General features: G+C 32.8%; 3 protein-coding genes and 2 pseudogenes across 3 annotated transcripts; 3 read left to right on the top strand and 2 right to left on the bottom strand.

The window, feature by feature from the left end:
- Positions 1 to 6,203: 6,203 nt before the first annotated feature.
- LOC119614533 (E3 ubiquitin-protein ligase MARCHF6-like) lies at positions 6,204 to 10,744 on the bottom strand. The gene is given in 5 exon segments (XM_037970654.1): positions 6,204 to 8,383; positions 8,643 to 8,837; positions 8,908 to 9,091; positions 9,158 to 9,996; positions 9,998 to 10,744. Coding segments are annotated over 5 exon segments (3,231 nt in total). The 5' UTR covers positions 10,586 to 10,744; the 3' UTR covers positions 6,204 to 6,958.
- A 1,006-nt stretch (positions 10,745 to 11,750) lies between these two features.
- Positions 11,751 to 12,560, top strand: LOC119614540 (thioredoxin, mitochondrial-like). The gene is made up of 2 exons (XM_037970658.1): positions 11,751 to 12,034; positions 12,090 to 12,560. The coding sequence occupies exons 1-2, from the start codon at positions 11,862 to 11,864 to the stop codon at positions 12,334 to 12,336; spliced, it is 420 nt and encodes a 139-aa protein (XP_037826586.1). The 5' UTR covers positions 11,751 to 11,861; the 3' UTR covers positions 12,337 to 12,560.
- Positions 12,561 to 12,656: 96 nt separating this feature from the next.
- Positions 12,657 to 13,582, bottom strand: LOC119614539 (39S ribosomal protein L23, mitochondrial-like). Its single transcript, XM_037970657.1, is given in 6 exon segments — positions 12,657 to 12,874; positions 12,877 to 12,925; positions 12,999 to 13,049; positions 13,051 to 13,151; positions 13,154 to 13,226; positions 13,228 to 13,582. Coding segments are annotated over 6 exon segments (447 nt in total). The 5' UTR covers positions 13,294 to 13,582; the 3' UTR covers positions 12,657 to 12,767.
- Positions 13,583 to 14,436: 854 nt separating this feature from the next.
- Positions 14,437 to 16,977, top strand: LOC119614537 (annotated as a pseudogene).
- Positions 16,973 to 17,724, top strand: LOC119614535 (annotated as a pseudogene).
- Positions 17,725 to 17,773: the final 49 nt, after the last annotated feature.

Here is a 17,773-nt window from a genome sequence, read left to right as displayed (position 1 = left end):
GAAATTCATTTGCGACGGGAAATAAAAGGATCTAGATTATCGTTGTTTGGCCCTATCCTTGTAGTTCCAAGATAAATGGACTTATGTTTTCCTTCAAAAAAATGGATTTTTGAGAGAAAAATTTGATTTTCGATGGGAAATAAAAGTGATCAAATTATCGTTGTTTTGGCCGTATCTTATAGATTCCAAGATAAATGGACTTTTATGTTTTCATTCAAAAAATCTATTTTTGGCGGGAAAAAATAATTTTTGGGGAAATTCGATTTTCGATGGGAAATAAAAGTGCTCACGGATTGTCGTTGTTTTGGCCCTATCTTTATAGATTCCAAGATAAAATGACTTTTATGTTTTCACTCAAAAAATCGATTTTTTGCGGAAAAAAAAAAATAATTTTTGTGGGAAAAATTCGATTTCGATGGGAAATACAAGTGATCACAGATTATCGTTATTTGGCCCTATCTCTTCTAGATTCCAAGATAAATGGACTTTATGTTTTCACTCAAAAAATCGATTTTTTGTGGGAAAAATTCGATTTAAGATGGGAACTAAAAGTGATCACAGATTATCTTGTTTTGGCCCTATCTCTTATAGATTCCAAAATAAATGGACTTTTATGTTTTCACTCAAAAAATTGATTTTTATGGGAAAAATTCGATTTTCGATGGGAAATAAAAGTGATCACAGATTTTCATTGTTTTGGGCTATCTCTTATAGATTCCAAGAAAAATGGACTTTTATGTTTCACTCAAAAAATTGATTTTGTTTGTGATCACAGATTTTCGTTGTTTTGGCCCTATCTCTTATAGATTCCAAGATAAATGGAGTTTTATGTTTTTCTCAAAAATCGATTTTTATGGGAAAAATTCGATTTTTGATGGAGAAATAAAAGTGATCACAGATTTCGTTGTTTGGCCCTATCTCTTATAGATTCCAAGATAAAGGGACTTTTATGTTTTCACTCAAAAAATCTATTTTATGGGAAAAAATTCGATTTTCGATGGGAAATAAAAGTGATCACGTATTATCGTTGTTTGGCCCTATCTCTTATAGATTCCAAGATAAATGGACTTTTAAGTTGTCTTTAAAAAAAATCGATTTTTCGTGGGAAAAATTCGATTTTCGATGGGAAATAAAAGTGATCACAGATATTGTTGTTTTGGCCCTATCTCTTATAGATTCCAAGATAAATGGACTTTTATGTTTTCATTAAAAAATCGATTTTTTGTGGGAAAAATTCGATTTTCGATGGGAAATAAAAGTGATCACGGATTATTGTTGTTTTGGCCCTATCTCTATAGATTCCAAGATAAATGGACTTTGGTTTTCACTCAAAAAATCGATTTTTATGGGAAAAATTCGATTTTGATGGGAAATAAGAGTGATTACAGATTATCGTTGTTTTGGCCCTATCTCTTATAGATTCCAAGATAAATGGACTTTTATTTTTCACTCGAAAAATTTTTTGTGGGAAAAATTCGATTTTCGATGGGAAATAAAGTAATCACGGATATTGTTGTGTTGGCCCTATTCTTATAGATTCCAAGATAAATGGACTTTTATGTTTTCACTCAAAAAATCGATTTTTATGGGAAAAATTCGATTTTTGATGGGAAATAAGAGTGATTACAGATTATCGTTGTTTTGGCCCTATCTTTATAGATTCCAAGATAAATGGACTTTTATGTTCACTCGAAAAATCGATTTTTTTGGGAGAAAAATTCGATTTTCGATGGGAAATAAAAGTGATCACAGATTATTGTTGTTTTGGCCCTATCTTTATAGATTCCAAGATAAATGGACTTTATGTTTTCACTCAAAAAATCGATTTTTTGTGGGAAAAATTCGATTTTCGATGGGAAATAAAAGTGATCACGGATTATTGTTGTTTTGGCCCTATCTCTTATAGATTCTTATAGATTCCAAGATAAATGGACTTTTATGTTTTCACTCAAAAAATCGATTTTTTATGGGAAAAATTCGATTTTGATGGGAAATAAAAGTGATCACGGACTATCGTTGTTTTGGCCCTATCTCTTATAGATTCCAAGATAAATGGACTTTTAGTTTTCTTTAAAAAAATCGATTTTTTGTTTATGGGAAAAATTCGATTTTCGATGGGAAATAAAAGTGATCACGGATTATCGTTGTTTTGGCCCTATCTCTTATAGATTCCAAGATAAATGGACTTTTATGTTTTCACTCAAAAAATCGATTTTTTGTGGGAAAAATTCGATATTCAATGGGAAATAAAAGTGATCACAGATTATCGTTGTTTTGGCCCTATCTCTTATAGATTCCAAGATAAATGGACTTTTATGTTTTCACTCAAAAATCGATTTTTTGTGGGAAAAATTCGATATTCAATGGGAAATAAAAGTGATTACAGATTATCGTTGTTTTGGCCCTATCTCTTATAGATTCTAAGATAAATGGACTATTAAGTTTTCACTCAAAAATCGATTTTTTGTGGAAAAAATTCGATTTCGATGGGATATAAAAGTGATCACAGATTATCGTTGTTTTGGCCCTATCTCTTATAGATTCCAAGATAAATGGACTTTTATGTTTTCACTCAAAAAATCGATTTTTTGTGGGAAAAATTCGATATTCAATGGGAAATAAAAGTGATCACAGATTATCGTTGTTTTGACCCTATCTCTTATAGATTCCAAGATAAATGGACTTTTATGTTTTTACTCAAAAAATCGATTTTTTATGGGAAAAATTCGATTTTCGATGGGAAATAAAAGTGATCACAGATTATCGTTGTTTTGGCCCTATCTCTTATAGATTCCAAGATAAATGGACTTTTATGTTTTCACTCAAAAAATCGATTTTTTTGTGGGAAAAATTCGATTTTCGATGGGAAATAAAAGTGATCACAGATTATCGTTGTTTTGGCCCTATCTCTTATAGATTCCAAGATAAATGGACTTTTAAGTTTTCACTCAAAAAATCGATTTTTTATGGGAAAAGTTCGATTTTCGATGGGAAATAAAAGTGATCACAGATTATCGTTGTTTTGAATGAACTTTTATGTTTTCACTCAAAAAATCGATTTTTTATGGGAAACATTCGATTTTCGATGGGAAATAAAAATGATCACGGATTATCGTTGTTTTGGCCCTATCTCTTATAGATTCCAAGATAAATGGACTTTTATGTTTTCACTCGAAAAATCGATTTTTTGTGGGAAAAATTCGATTTTCGATGGGAAATAAAAGTGATCACGGATTATTGTTGTGTTGGCCCTATCTCTTATAGATTCCAAGATAAATGGAGTTTTATGTTTTCACTCAAAAAATCGATTTTTTATGGGAAAAATTCGATTTTTGATGGGAAATAAAAATGATCACAGATTTCGTTGTTTTGTCCCTATCTCTTATAGATTCCAAGATAAATGGACTTTTATGTTTTCACTCAAAAAATCTATTTTTTATGGGAAGAATTCGATTTTAGATGGGAAATAAAAGCGATCACAGATTATCGCTGTTTTGGCCCTATCTTATAGATTCCAAGATAAAGGCACTTTTATGTTTTCACTCAAAAAATTGATTTTTTATGGGAAACATTCGATTTTCGATGGGAAATAAAAATGATCACAGATTGTCGTTGTTTTGGCCCTATCTCTTATAGATTCCAAGATAAATGGACTTTTATGTTTTCACTCAAAAAATCGATTTTTTATGGGAAAAGTTCGATTTTCGATGGGAAATAAAAATAATCACAGATTATCGCTGTTTTGGCCCTATCTCTTATAGATTCCAAGATAAAGGGACTTTTATGTTTTCTTTCAAAAAATCGATTTTTTATGGGAAAAATTCGATTTTCGATGGGAAATAAAAGTGATCACAGATTATCGTTGTTTTGGCCCTATCTCTTATAGATTCCAAGATAAAGGGACTTTTATGTTTTCTTTCAAAAAATCGATTTTTATGGGAAAAATTCGATTTTCGATGGGAAATAAAAGTGATCACAGATTATTGTTGTTTTGGCCCTATCTCTTATAGATTCCAAGATAAATGGACTTTTATGTTTTCTTTCAAAAAATTGATTTTTTATGGGAAAAATTCGATTTTCCATGGGAAATAAAAGTGATCACTGATTATCGTTGTTTTGGCCCTATCTCTTATATATTCCAATATAAATGGACTTTTATGTTTTCTTTCAAAAAATCGATTTTTTGTGGGAAAAATTCGATTTTCGATGGGAAATAAAAGTGATCACAGATTATCGTTGTTTTGGCCCTATCTCTTTAAGATTCCAAGATAAATGGACTTTTATGTTTTCACTCAAAAAATGGATTTTTTGTGGGAAAAATTCGATTTTCGATGGGAAATAAAAGTGATCACGGATTATCGTTGTTTTGGCCCTATCTCTTATAGATTCCAAGATAAATGGACTTTTATGTTTTCACTCAAAAAATCGATTTTTTATGGGAAACATTTTTTTATGGGAAATAAAAGTGATCACAGATTATCGTTGTTTTGGCCCTATCTCTTATAGATTCCAAGATAAATGGACTTTTATGTTTTCACTAAAAAAATCGATTTTTTGTGGGAAAAATTCGATTTAAGATGGGAAATAAAAGTAATCACAGATTATCGCTGTTTTGGCCCTATCTCTTATAGATTCCAAGATAAATGGACTTTTATGTTTTCACTCAAAAAATCTATTTTTTATGGGAAAAATTCGATTTTCGATGGGTAATAAAAGTGATCACAGATTATCGTTGTTTTGGCCCTATCTCTTATAGATTCCAAGATAAATGGTTTTTTATGTTTTCACTCAAAAAATCTATTTTTTATGGGAAAAATTCGATGTTCGATGGGTAATAAAAGTGATCACAGATTATCGTTGTTTTGGCCCTATCTCTTATAGATTCCAAGATAAATTGACTTTTATGTTTTCACTCAAAAAATCGATTTTCAATGGGAAATAAAAGTGATCACAGATTATCGTTGTTTTGGCCCTATCTCTTATAGATTCCAAGATAAATGGACTTTTATGTTTTCACTCAAAAAATCTATTTTTTATGGGAAAAATTCGATTTTCGATGGGTAATAAAAGTGATCACAGATTATCGTTGTTTTGGCCCTATCTCTTATAGATTCCAAGATAAATGGACTTTTATGTTTTCACTTAAAAAATCGATTTTCTTATGGGAAAATTCGATTTTCGATGGGTAATAAAAGTGATCACAGATTATCGTTGTTTTGGCCCAATCTCTTCTAGATTTCAAGTTAAATGGACTTTTATGTTTTCATTCAAAAAATCGATTTCTTATCGTTGTTTTGGCCCTATCTCTTACAGATTCCAAGATAAATGGACTTTTATAATTTCACTCAAAAAATCGATTTTTCTATGGGAAAATTCGATTTTCGATGGGAAATAAACATTTATGTTTTCATTCAAAAAATCGATTTTTGAAATAAATGTAATCACAGATTGTCGATTTTTTGTTGAAAATAAAAGTAATCACAGTTTTCTTCCATCTTTAATGAACACTAAAACAACATTTTTTTGGTTTTCATTTCACATTTCTTTTAATAATTTCTCAAAAAAGAAAAAAATTGTTTATAGTTTTATTTTAAAAGCTTAAAATTTATATCAATTTTTTCTCGTTAAATTTTTTTTTTTAAATTTTTTGAACTTTACTTTTCTTATTTTTTTCTTATTTTTTAGTTAAAAATTGTCTTTATTAATAAATTACACATACAATTTTCAGTAAAGTGCATAAACTTAAATTAAATATTTTAATAATATTTTGTAGCTAAGATTAAATCAAAAGAAACACAAGCCGCAAATATTTTAATATTATAATGTATTTAAATAAAAAATTTTAAACTTTTATAAAAAGAAAATTATTTATTTAAGATAATAATGATAAAAATATATAAACAACAAAAAAAAGAAAAAAAAAAGGAAAATTAACTTAGAACTATAAGATTATTTAATAATTATAATATTAATTTGCTGATGTGAAAAAAAGTTGTTTTTACGTCTGGATTATTTATTTAAGAATAATTTGACAAATAAATTTTGTTTTACCATAAAATTTTGTTTTTGTTTTAATGTTAAAATAAATGAATCATGAATTTTGTTTAAAAAAAAAAGTTAATTAGTTATTATTTGTTTCATTTTAATGTGTTTAAAGTAGTTTAGTTAATTGTGTGTTTTTGTATATAAAGGGTGTGACATACATACATATTGTATAATTTTGTGAATATAATACAAATTGTAATTAATACAGATTTTGAAGATTTCTTTTGGTATGAATTTTGTTTAGTTAAAAATTGATCAAGTTTTAGAAAATTGTTGCCATGTGAGAGTGTAATTTTAGTTTTCTAGAAACAATGAAGGAAATTTTCGTTTGGAAATGTTAAAAATTTGAATTAAAACTGAATTTATCTAATAATTTTTAATTTTGCAAATTAGCTCAGTATTTTTATTAGAATTGATTTGATTTTAAGATTTGCAAAAGATTTCTCTAACAGCTGTTCGTATTTTAGTATTTTCAGTAGTTAAAGAAAGATAATTTATTTAGAAAATATAAAATATGTAAAATATTATGATTAAAGGATAATAAACAGTTAAAAATTGTAACAATAGGTGGTATTATTGATAGTTATATTTATAGAGACAAACTGATAAGAGGCAACAGTTTATGCCAATATAGATCTCAATATAGAATTATTAAGAAATTTTGCTTTAGGATAGTACCTGCAAAATTGTTATCCAAATAACTTGTGATTTCTAGGTTTTTTGAAACGAATTAATCGTTTTTTATTTAACACATAAAAAAGAAAAGAAAAAAACAAAACAAAAAAATATGTATATGGAAAAAAATAAGCAAATTACTTGTTTTAGGTCTGCTAAGTTTACTACAAAGATTTTCCACTCCTTTCTTTATAAAATAATATACCCCAATGTCTTTACTTATCTATTTCCGTAGGTTTTATAAAAGTTCATCTCTAACTAAATCCTGTACCAGTTGTTGACGTTCCACCTCTTGTCTACGGCGTCTTTCCAATTCAGCCTGTTCCACTATATTGGCAATAGGTACATTTTCCATTTCCTCCTGTTCACGGGCAGCGGCCGCAGCATCGGCTGCCTCTTGTTGTTGTTTCTTACGGTGTTCATAGTTGACTAAACGTTGTCCCACCAAATACTTGTCCACCTTAATGGCTACATATAGCTTTTTGAATTGGCGTATTTGGAAACACACTAGACCAATGGCTCCAATAACCGAAAAGAATACTGGATATACAAAGTGTGCTATCTCTAATTGGACCCAGGGATCTTTAAAGAAAATGGGTAGTATAGAATGGGCCAATACATAAGGTATGGCCAAAGCTAGACCAAAACAGGTTATGACCGGCGTGGCCAATTCGCTGATTAAGAATTTCAAATCAATATCACGTAAACCATCACGATAGGCACGCTCTAAAGCCCGCTTCAAATGCCAATCGGGACCCATTAAGGTCAAGGCAATGGCTATTTTCGTATATAAAACACCCAAGGCCCAATCTTGCCAAATAAAGTAGATGGGTGTTTGTCGTATGCCCACACGTACAGGTATAACTACCACCAACTCCAAAAGCATGCCAAAGAGTAAAGGTATGACTCCTAGCATTAAAACAATTATCAAAACGGGTAGAGCATAGGAGGCACCCACCTTAAGCCATTGTTTGATTTTATCCATTACTGCAGCTCGGCCTTGCGGCAGCAAAGTAACCGCTATAGCTATGCCTCTTGTAATCATCCAACACAAATAAGTGCCCAAGGCAGCCGTATACAATTCATGTGGTCGTGGTGTCACCTCAGTACTTTGTACAACAACCTGTGTAGTTATGCTGCCCACCGACCACAAAGACATTACCTGACGTCCTATCCACACGGGTACGGTTAGGGTCAGCAGCGAAGCCACCACCAGCGATACACACATGAAAAATATCAAACCGCATAGTCTTATGGGAAATATTGAAGGCTTATCGTAAGGTTGGAAGGCTACCGGAACATCACGATGTATTATGGCATGATGCACTGCCGCCAAATTACGTTCAGCTTGTGGAGGCGGCGGTGGTGGCGGAGGTGGTGCCTGTGGTTGTGCTTGTACAGGATTAGCGGCTTCTAAATTTTCTCCTGCTGCTGCTTGATTTTCATTATCAGCATTATTTTCCTGTTCATTATTCTCATTGTTTTCTGCGTTATTTTCAGCATTGTTGGCTTGTTGTTGATTGGTGGGTTCTGCTGGCGGGTCATTGCTCAAGAGATAGCTGCGTATACCCAAAATCCATGAAACACAAATACACCAAATACGTAAAAGCTTTTTGAGCCAGACGCGTGTATGAGATTGTTCAAAGAAACCGGGCAAGATGATCTTGAAACGAAAAAGCGGTGGCGTAAAAAGTAATATTTAGAACTTTAGAATCTTTCGATATTAATACACGATGGATGCAATTAAAAGCGAACTTTTTTACAAATAAATGTTTGCGATATAATGAAATAATTGGGTGGTATTTATTTTAATAAAAAATTGGTTAACTGATTAAATGGCGAAGAAAAATTTTGAGCGAATTTTAAAATTTCAACTGTATGATTTATTACTAAATGAATAAATTATTTCAGACTAAACTCACCTGTAAAAGTAAAAGTTGCAAACTTAATTCATTCACTTCTGAATCACCAGATAAAGTGTAGGGTAAAAATGTGGGCCAAACTGTTTTCAAAATACGAATTGGCATCCAAAGCATAAGAAGTACAACAGAGCCAAATATCATAGCCGAAGAAATCAAGCGACGAACATGTCTTAAGATGGGAAGATGTATCATTTCCTATAAAAACCCCCCAACAAAAAAAGAAGCAAATTATTAAACAAACACAAAGAAAACTATTTAAACTCACCTGTATAGGACTAAAGTCGGGATCATTTAAATTGCGTAAAAACCACAAAACACCAGGACGTAATACTTCTCGTAGCAGAGAAATAAACGCAGCAAAATAGTAAACATAAACCATACCAAACATCCAGTGAACAAATAGCGATGTACCCGGTGCGGCGGTAAAACTAGCCTTGCGATCTTTAAGACTAAAACATAAAAAGGAAAACATTAAACATTTTATTAAAACTATAATTAATTTAAAACAAACTTACGTAGCATCAAACAAGGGCAGTGAACAAATATCTAACCACCAGCCGCAAACCAAGGGCAATACGCCAATCTCCACCACCGACAATAGAGATACCTTTACCACTATATAGCACAAGCCTATAAGATTGCGCACTCTTCTCATATGGAATGCTTTTGCCAGAAAATGTAATACCACCAATATGTGTCCAATAAAACAATAACCAAATAAAGTAGTTAATAGGCCATGAAAATGTAGCAAAGGTTTATCGGCATTCAATAGATTCATCGATTGCAAGATAAAATGGCCAATACAGTAGGGACAAAAGGCAAAGGCAAAAATTAACATTGTGTTTAGAGAAATAATCCAGAAAACATGTTCCAAAAATACTAATGAACCATCCAGGCCCAGTAGACGTTCCCAAGTCAACTCTTCAGCGGCACGATCCCATTCCATGGGATTCCAATTTGGCTCGTCGTTATCATTATCAGCAGCATTGGCGGCTGCGTTGTTATTTGGATTGTTATTGGCGGCGCCTCCAGCCAAGGCAGGAGGTAATTGGGGACCAAATTCTAGAGGAGGATCACCTTCATTTTCTGCCGGATCTGCTACAGCGGGAGCATTATTGTTCATAGGTTCTACCACAGGAGCTTCGGCATTATTATCATTATTAGCAACGGCGGCAGCTGGAGCAGCAACTGGCTCATTAGCATTGGCCTGATCTGCCAGCAGTTCAACCTCTTCCTCAGGTATAGCTTCTTCCAAAATATTACCAACGCCTGCCTCATTATCGGCAGCAACATTAGCTTCTGCACCAGCTGCTGCAGCTACCGCAAATTCTGGCAAAGGTATAAGATCTACATCACTCCCCATCATTGTTGCCACCACCTTCCGCCACAGCCGGGGCATCTTCACGTTCCAACCAGTCCGGACCACCACCCAGCAATATCTGCTCTCTTAACCACACCAAACCAATAAAAGACAACAGCGTACAGGTCACTACAAAACAACCGCGAAAAACATCCGAAGCCAAATTTTCCGTAGAAAATATATCGAACGGCAATGTCATAATCATATCGAAAGATGAAGCTCGAAACAAATAACGATAAGTGCGGTACGCCGACAACGGAACAATTACAAACCAGGCCAAACCCACCAGAGTATAATGGGCCCATGACTTGGCCGCCTTCATGATGGCCGATATCAAACCCCCAGCCACATCACGCAGTGGCAATACACGGGGCATATCGGGCGAGTATATGGGTTGGAAACTAAAACGGTGACCACATAGTTCACAGTATTCCTTGTGCGAATAACGCATCCATTGCATTAAACAATCCTGATGAATATACTTTATGCTGCCCGTGCAGACGCAAGGATAGAAAAGAGGACGATCCGATTGAGCCTCACAACGACAAACGCGACAAATGTCGCCTTGTGACAAATCATCCATTGTTTACAACAAAAAAAGCTATCAACTTTTCTTCACTTTCCACAATCTTTATTTAGGCATTAGGAGTTTTTGCTATAGAATCCCTTTTCTCTTCACTATTTTGTTTGGTTTTCCTACTATATTTTCTTGCTTTTATATTTTTTGCAATATTTTACAAAAATTTTCCTTCCACAAAATTTTTTCTTTCTTTATTAATTTCACACGTAAATTTATCAGCCAGCTGTTTGTTTCTCATGTAATGTTGTTGTTGTTATCGATGTGAATAAAACATTTTTTAACATACTTTTTCCCAGAGTTGTACTAAATAGGAAGTATTGTGTTTTTAGTACTTTTTTTAAATGCAGAATGGATAAGGGTAAGGGTATCCTATATTTATGTGTTAAATTTGAATAACAAATGTAAACGATTTTCATTACAAAATATAGCAATTCTCTCATATAGCCCATTGTTTGCACATATTTCGACACCTATTGCACATACATTATGTTATAATTATAGGTATATTAAACACTTTATAATATTAATATAAATTTTTCTATTTTTATTTGGTTTTAATTTGTGTTTCGTTCATTGTTGTAAAAATATGTATTTTCTCTACTAAGACAGGGATGTCCATTGTAATTTCAACTTAATTTCAATGAAATTAAGCAAAATGACTGGATTTCAAATTAACAAAATTACTTAATTTCGAGTAGAATATTATTAAATTAATTAATTATTAAAGAAATTAATTTTTCGCGGGAATTTTTATGCAAAACAATGAAGTTTGCTGTATTTTTTCGCGGCAATTTATCCTGCCTCCGGTCGGTATGATGACTTTTTGTGCCAAAAAAGTCTTCATACCAAGAAGTTTAACAACCTAAGAATGTCTATACGTCTTCATACCTTCATACACGATACAAAAATACAACCCTGATAAACCAGTGCTACCACATATAACGCAGAGATACAATATGGCTGTATACGTCTGGCAACTTTCACACAGCTGTCGTTACTCATACAGTATGTTCAGTGTTGTTTATCAAAATTAAAAAAAAAAAAAAAACAACAAAAACATCCTCATGCCATATGCAGTGCTATTCATTGAAAACTAAATAAAAAGCAACAAAAACATCATCATTATTTTTATCAAATTTATCATTATTCCGAAAGAAAATTTTCTAGCGGTGTAAAGTAAGTTTATTTTGTCAAATTGCCAAGTAATATAATTAAAAAAAATATTTAACATTTTAGCTTATACATTTCTCCGAAAAAGCAGAAAAATTAACAGTGAAAAATGTTGCGCACTATTTTCCAAAAAACCGGACAAAATCTTTTGCCTCGTCTAGGTCAACGTACAGTGGCCACTAGCGGCATTAAAAATGAGATTTTCAACGTACAAAGCTCAGAAGATTTCGAAAATAAAGTCAAGAAGAGCGATAAGGTGGTGATAGTTGACTTTTTTGCAACGTAAGTTTATGATGAAATTCTTGATTGAGAAGATTATATAATTAATTTTGTCTAGATGGTGTAATCCCTGCAAAATGTTGACCCCTCGTTTGGAATCGATTGTAGGAGAAAAAGCTGGCGCCGTTAAATTGGCTAAAGTAGATATCGATGAACACAGTGAATTGGCTTTGGATTATGATGTAGCTGCTGTGCCCGTTCTCATGGCCATGAAAGATGGCAAGGTGGTCAACCGTATGGTGGGTTTACAAGATACCGACAAGCTTAGAGCCTGGATTGACAAAACTGTTGAAGAAAATAAGTAAATGATACGAAATGGTGCCAGAAGAGAATGATTTTATTTTAAGATTTGTTAAACATTTATTCCGATGAGCATATCCCAAAAAGCAGCTTTAATTTCGATAATTTCTGTATATTTCAATACTTTGTTTTCAATGTTATCTTCTTGGTATCATTAAATGATCTGAGAAAGATTAAAATCTAATAAACATATTGGTATAAATCATTGCCAAACGAAATTGTTATACTACTTGTGTTTTAGTCTTCTAAAGATTATTTCCGATACAAATGTTATTTTGGTAAAAGTTACTGTTTAGTTAAATGGCTAGTTTAAACACATAAAATACTCGATCAAATTATCTACAATTGTCCCAAACTTCCATAGAGCACCTTTTTATTAAAAACGTTTTTAAAATTTTCGATTTTCTTTTAAGTTTATTAACAAGTATCATCCTAACTAAATTGAATACCATCCTGGTGTACCAGGTCTCTTTTTATTACGTTCCAGAAAATCTCTAAAGCCCTTCTTCGAATCATCCAATGCCTTCTCGTCGCTCTTTTGGTCTCTGCCTTTTTAGCAAATAAATCAGGGAAGGTAAATTCCATTGTTTTAGGCTAAAATAAACATCAACAGTTAATTCCAAACATTTTCTGTACAAAATATCCCTCAATCCCTCCTAGAACTCACCATAGTTACATAAGCTATTTTCATATCATCATTTTTGGTCACATAGCCATATGGTGGTATCACGTTTTGTAGAGCCCAACTCAATACGGGTTCGCACATCTACCACGGGAATTTTGTATATTTTCTCTAGATAATTTTTAACATCATATTTGTCATTTCCATCGAGACGGAAAATGTGGCGACATTTTTCGGTTGTTCCTCTAGTGGCCGTATCAATTTCATCCAAAAAATTGGGTAAGAAAATACGTAATTGTGGATTTCCACGTTGATAAATGGGATACCAGCGACTAGACATAACTTATTTTTATGTTTTATATAAACTTTAATTAATAATTTTTAATTATTTTGTGAAATTGTAAAAAAATCGTGATTTTCTTTTGCAAATAAACGATTTTAGCTAATCAGCTGTTTAGTTTTAATTCGCCTTGACATAATTGCTTAAAATAGTAGCAAAACAATTTATTTTTAGTACGTTTTTTATTAATAACAAAAATTGAAAATGGCTACACTAGCAACCATATGTTTATTTATAAAAAGGCGCTGGAATCAAGGAATAGTATACAATATATTTTCTGCGATATTTTTTTAATATTAATGTTTAAAAGTGATTTAAATTGACGTTTAGGTTTATGTAATATATGTCATGCCTGTTTTAATAAAAACGTAAGTTTATATTAATTTGTTAATTATTTACCTTTGTTTACAGTGCTTTTGTTGGCATCAATAATTTTATGCTTTTGAGTTAGGGTTGCCAATCGTCTTTTTTACAAACAATTTTTCATTAAAATATCTTGGGAAACAAAAATCCAACTTCACACACAAAGGTGAAACTTTTAAAAATAAATTGAAAAAATCTAGATCACCGTAACAATTTTTAGAATAAATCTGGACTAACGTAAAATGTGTTAAATTTAAACCTAGTAGTGTATAAAAAATGGTGTGTGACCAAAACCATTTTTATATCCAAAAAATGTATTTTTAGCTAAGCCGGTGTTAGATTCAGCCAAGAGGAAAAAGTACATGCTACCAGCAGAAGGGCGGTTGTTCAGAGAATGTGATTATAAACAATAAAAAATTCGGACCTCGCAAACTGGATCGAGATTCTACATATGTTTGTTCCGAAAAAAAAATAATTTTTTTCTGTATATCTATTATTACAGTTTGATCTAGTTACATTTTATTGAAATGTGTTTACAAATTCCTCATGTATTGACAATTTTTTAATTTAAATTCAAAACGTTACGCTACGTTAAAATAAAATATTTTGTAAAAACTATGTCAACACTACTTGTTTCTACACTCGCTGAAATAGTAAACAAAATGTTGACAAGTCGAATTCGCCTTATAAACTGTCATAAATTTAATTTTTTTCGGATTTTTGCAGTCGAAGATCTGAATTTCACATTTCTTGTGAAAAAGTAAAATAAATTAAATTAAATAATGGGGACCGCCAAAGAAATCGAAAAAAGATAAATTTGGTGGAGACAAATTTGGTAAGTTTAGGAATTCCTACTTACATAAACTGTATAATAACATTAGAATTTAACAGGTAAAAAACGACGTGCCGAAGATGAGGCCTACACACAGCTTGTTGATGACAATGATACCATCGATATTAGTGAATCTGATGAATACCGGAGCAGCTTCTAAGAATGCCGAAACTAATGATGATGGTATAAATACCGATGAATATGGTGCCAAAGATTATCGTTCACAAATGGAAACTTAAAGTGGATCACAACAATCGTCCTTTATGGGTGCACCGAATGGTCATATATTTTTGGAGTCATTCTCACCTGTTTATAAACATGCTCATGACTTTCTAATTGCCATCTCTGAACCTGTCTGTCGTCCCGAGCATATACACGAATACAAATTAACAGCCTACAGTTTATATGCCGCCGTATCGGTTGGCCTACAGACCCATGACATTGTTGAGTATTTGAAGAGATTAAGTAAAACTAGTATTCCTGAGGGTATTATAGAATTCATTAACTGTGTACTTTATCGTATGGCAAAGTTAAATTGGTTTTAAAACATAATCGCTATTTTTATTGAATCTCCTCATCCGGATATTTACAAAAGTTGCTCAAAGATCCAGTTATACAGACGTGTCGCTTAAAGCGTGAAGAAGGAGATGCTTTTATACAGGGCACTGTGGAGGGTAAAGCTATAAACTCAGTTTGGTACAAAATTACCGATGGTACAGTTAAGGGCGCTGATGGTAAGGCTGATCCCAATGCTGCTGGCACTATTAATGCAGATGGCCACAACCAATGTACCCGATGATATTACAAATTTTTATGATAAATTGATAATGAGGAGGAAGACGAGGATGAGGCTAATTTAAAAACAGTTCATTTGAAGTAAATCAGGAAAAAATTGAAGTTATACAGAAGCGTTGCATAGAAATTGAACATCCTCTGCTGGCAGAGTATGATTTTCGTAATGATACACATAATCCAGATATAAATATTGATCTAAAACCTGCTGCTGTGTTGAGACCTTATCAGGAGAAGAGTTTGCGCAAAATGTTTGGTAACGGACGTGCTAGATCAGGAGTTATTGTACTACCTTGTGGTGCAGGTATGTTTGAAGTCATATCTATTTAATGCACCATTTTTATAATGCCTCTTAATATTTTAGGTAAATCTTTAGTTGGTGTTACCGCCTGCTGTACCGTGCGCAAACGTGCCTTGGTTTTGTGCAACAGTGGTGTATCAGTCGAACAGTGGAAGCAACAGTTTAAAATGTGGTCTACCGCTGATGACAGCATGATTGTCGTTTCACTTCTGAGGCTAAAGATAAACCTATGGGTTGCGGCATTCTAGTCACCACCTATTCTATGATCACTCACACTCAAAAACGTTCTTGGGAAGCAGAGCAGACAATGCGTTGGCTGCAGGAACAGGAATGGGGCATAATGGTATTGGATGAAGTACACACTATTCCAGCCAAAATGTTTCGTAGAGTTTTAACTATAGTGCAGTCTCACTGTAAACTTGGTTTGACTGCCACCTGTGTTGCGTGAAGATGGACAAAATTGCTGATTTGAATTTCCTTATTGGTCCTAAACTATATGAAGCCAATTGGTTGGAGCTACAAAAGAAGGGCTTTATTGCTCGTGTACAGTGTGCCGAGGTGTGGTGGTCCAATGTCTCCTGAATTCTATCGTGAATACTTGACTGCCAAGACTTCCAAGAAAATGTTACTTTTACGTTATGAATCCATCCAAATTCCGCAGTTGCCAGTTTCTTATTAAATATCATGAAAAAAGAGGTGACAAACCATTGTCTTCTCGGACAATGTGTTTGCTTTGAAACATTATGCCATCAAAATGAATAAACCTTTCATTTATGGTCCTACCTCACAAAATGAACGTATACAAATTTTACAAATTTCAAATTCAATCAAAAAGTCAACACCATTTTTGTATCAAAGTGGCCGATACTAGTTTTTGATTTGCCCGAAGCTAATGTGCTTATACAGATTTCCTCACATGGTGGTTCTCGTCGTCAGGAGGCTCAGCGTTTAGGTCGTATTTTGCGTGCTAAAAAGGGTGCCATTGCCGAGGAGTATAATGCCTTCTTCTACACCCTTGTTTCGCAGGACACCATGGAAATGAGTTATTCTCGCAAACGTCAACGTTTCTTGGTCAATCAGGGTTACAGTTATAAAGTTATACACATTTAAGTGGCATGGACACAGATCCCGACTTATTTTTATAAAACCGTGAAGAACAATCCCAACTGTTGCAGCAAGTTTTTATCTGCTTCCGATCAGGACTGTGAAGATGAAAAGATTCCGGGTGAACCAGGCTATCGTCCAGGCGGTTCTAGTACCATGAAACGTGGCGGCTTGAGTTCTATGTCGGGCGGTGATGATGCCATTTACTATGAACATCGTAAAAAGAATTCTGGAAATGTACATCCATTGTTTAAGAAATTCAGAGGTGTTTAAAAGAATGTAAAACTATGCATGTAATTGCTGATGTTATTATTAATTAAATGTACTACAATAAATGGAATATATATGAAATTTATCACTTATTTTTGTTGTTTAATTTTTCTTAGAGAAAATTTGATTTTTATGTTAGAATTTGAATTTTAGCGAATTCGGTTCCAGTTCTTTAGATATTCCGTTCCAGTTCCTTCAGATAACCAAAAATATATTTGCAATAATAACCGAAACCTCCATTTTTTTTAGCAAAACCTCTAGCGGCTCTTAAAAGAATGGGCCATTCTTGAACTGCAAGGGGATCTAGAGGTGCGATCTAATGAGGATATGCACGATCAATTTGTGGGTGATCTGTACTACAACAAATATGGTCAACCAGTAAGTCATTACAAATATAACTTCCAAATTTCTAAATCATACTATTCCACTTTAGATTTTAATTATCGGCCATCACATTTTGCAAGGCAGAGAACAAAAACTCGAAAAAACCCTTTGCCGTCTTGGAAAAATCAAAAACCAATGAGGGTCAACATTTATTGGACCAAACTGTGGGCAATTTAAATGCCAGCGTTATGAACAACACTGTAGATCGCACGCTGCTCGATAATACGGTGGCTTTGGAAAACAATCAAGACAGAAAAGTGAATACACAGTGCAGGCCGTTATAACCAAAAAGTTGATCTTTAAATCTAGACCCAAACCCATTATAGCAAATGTAGCAAAAGTGTGTAAATTTCAAATTGGTTTTATTCAATATTTTTTACGCTAAATTTAAGATAAAAGAAATAATTAAAATAAAGTACACGAAAATGATAATA

Source organism: Lucilia sericata, unplaced genomic scaffold (genome assembly GCF_015586225.1).
Source record: "Lucilia sericata isolate MDLA Ls3-8-SP2 unplaced genomic scaffold, ASM1558622v1 Contig003026F_arrow, whole genome shotgun sequence".
In the NCBI taxonomy this organism is placed as follows: domain Eukaryota; kingdom Metazoa; phylum Arthropoda; class Insecta; order Diptera; family Calliphoridae; genus Lucilia; species Lucilia sericata.
Note: the sequence above shows the minus strand (reverse complement) of the source record. Positions and strands in the feature narration are given on the sequence as shown.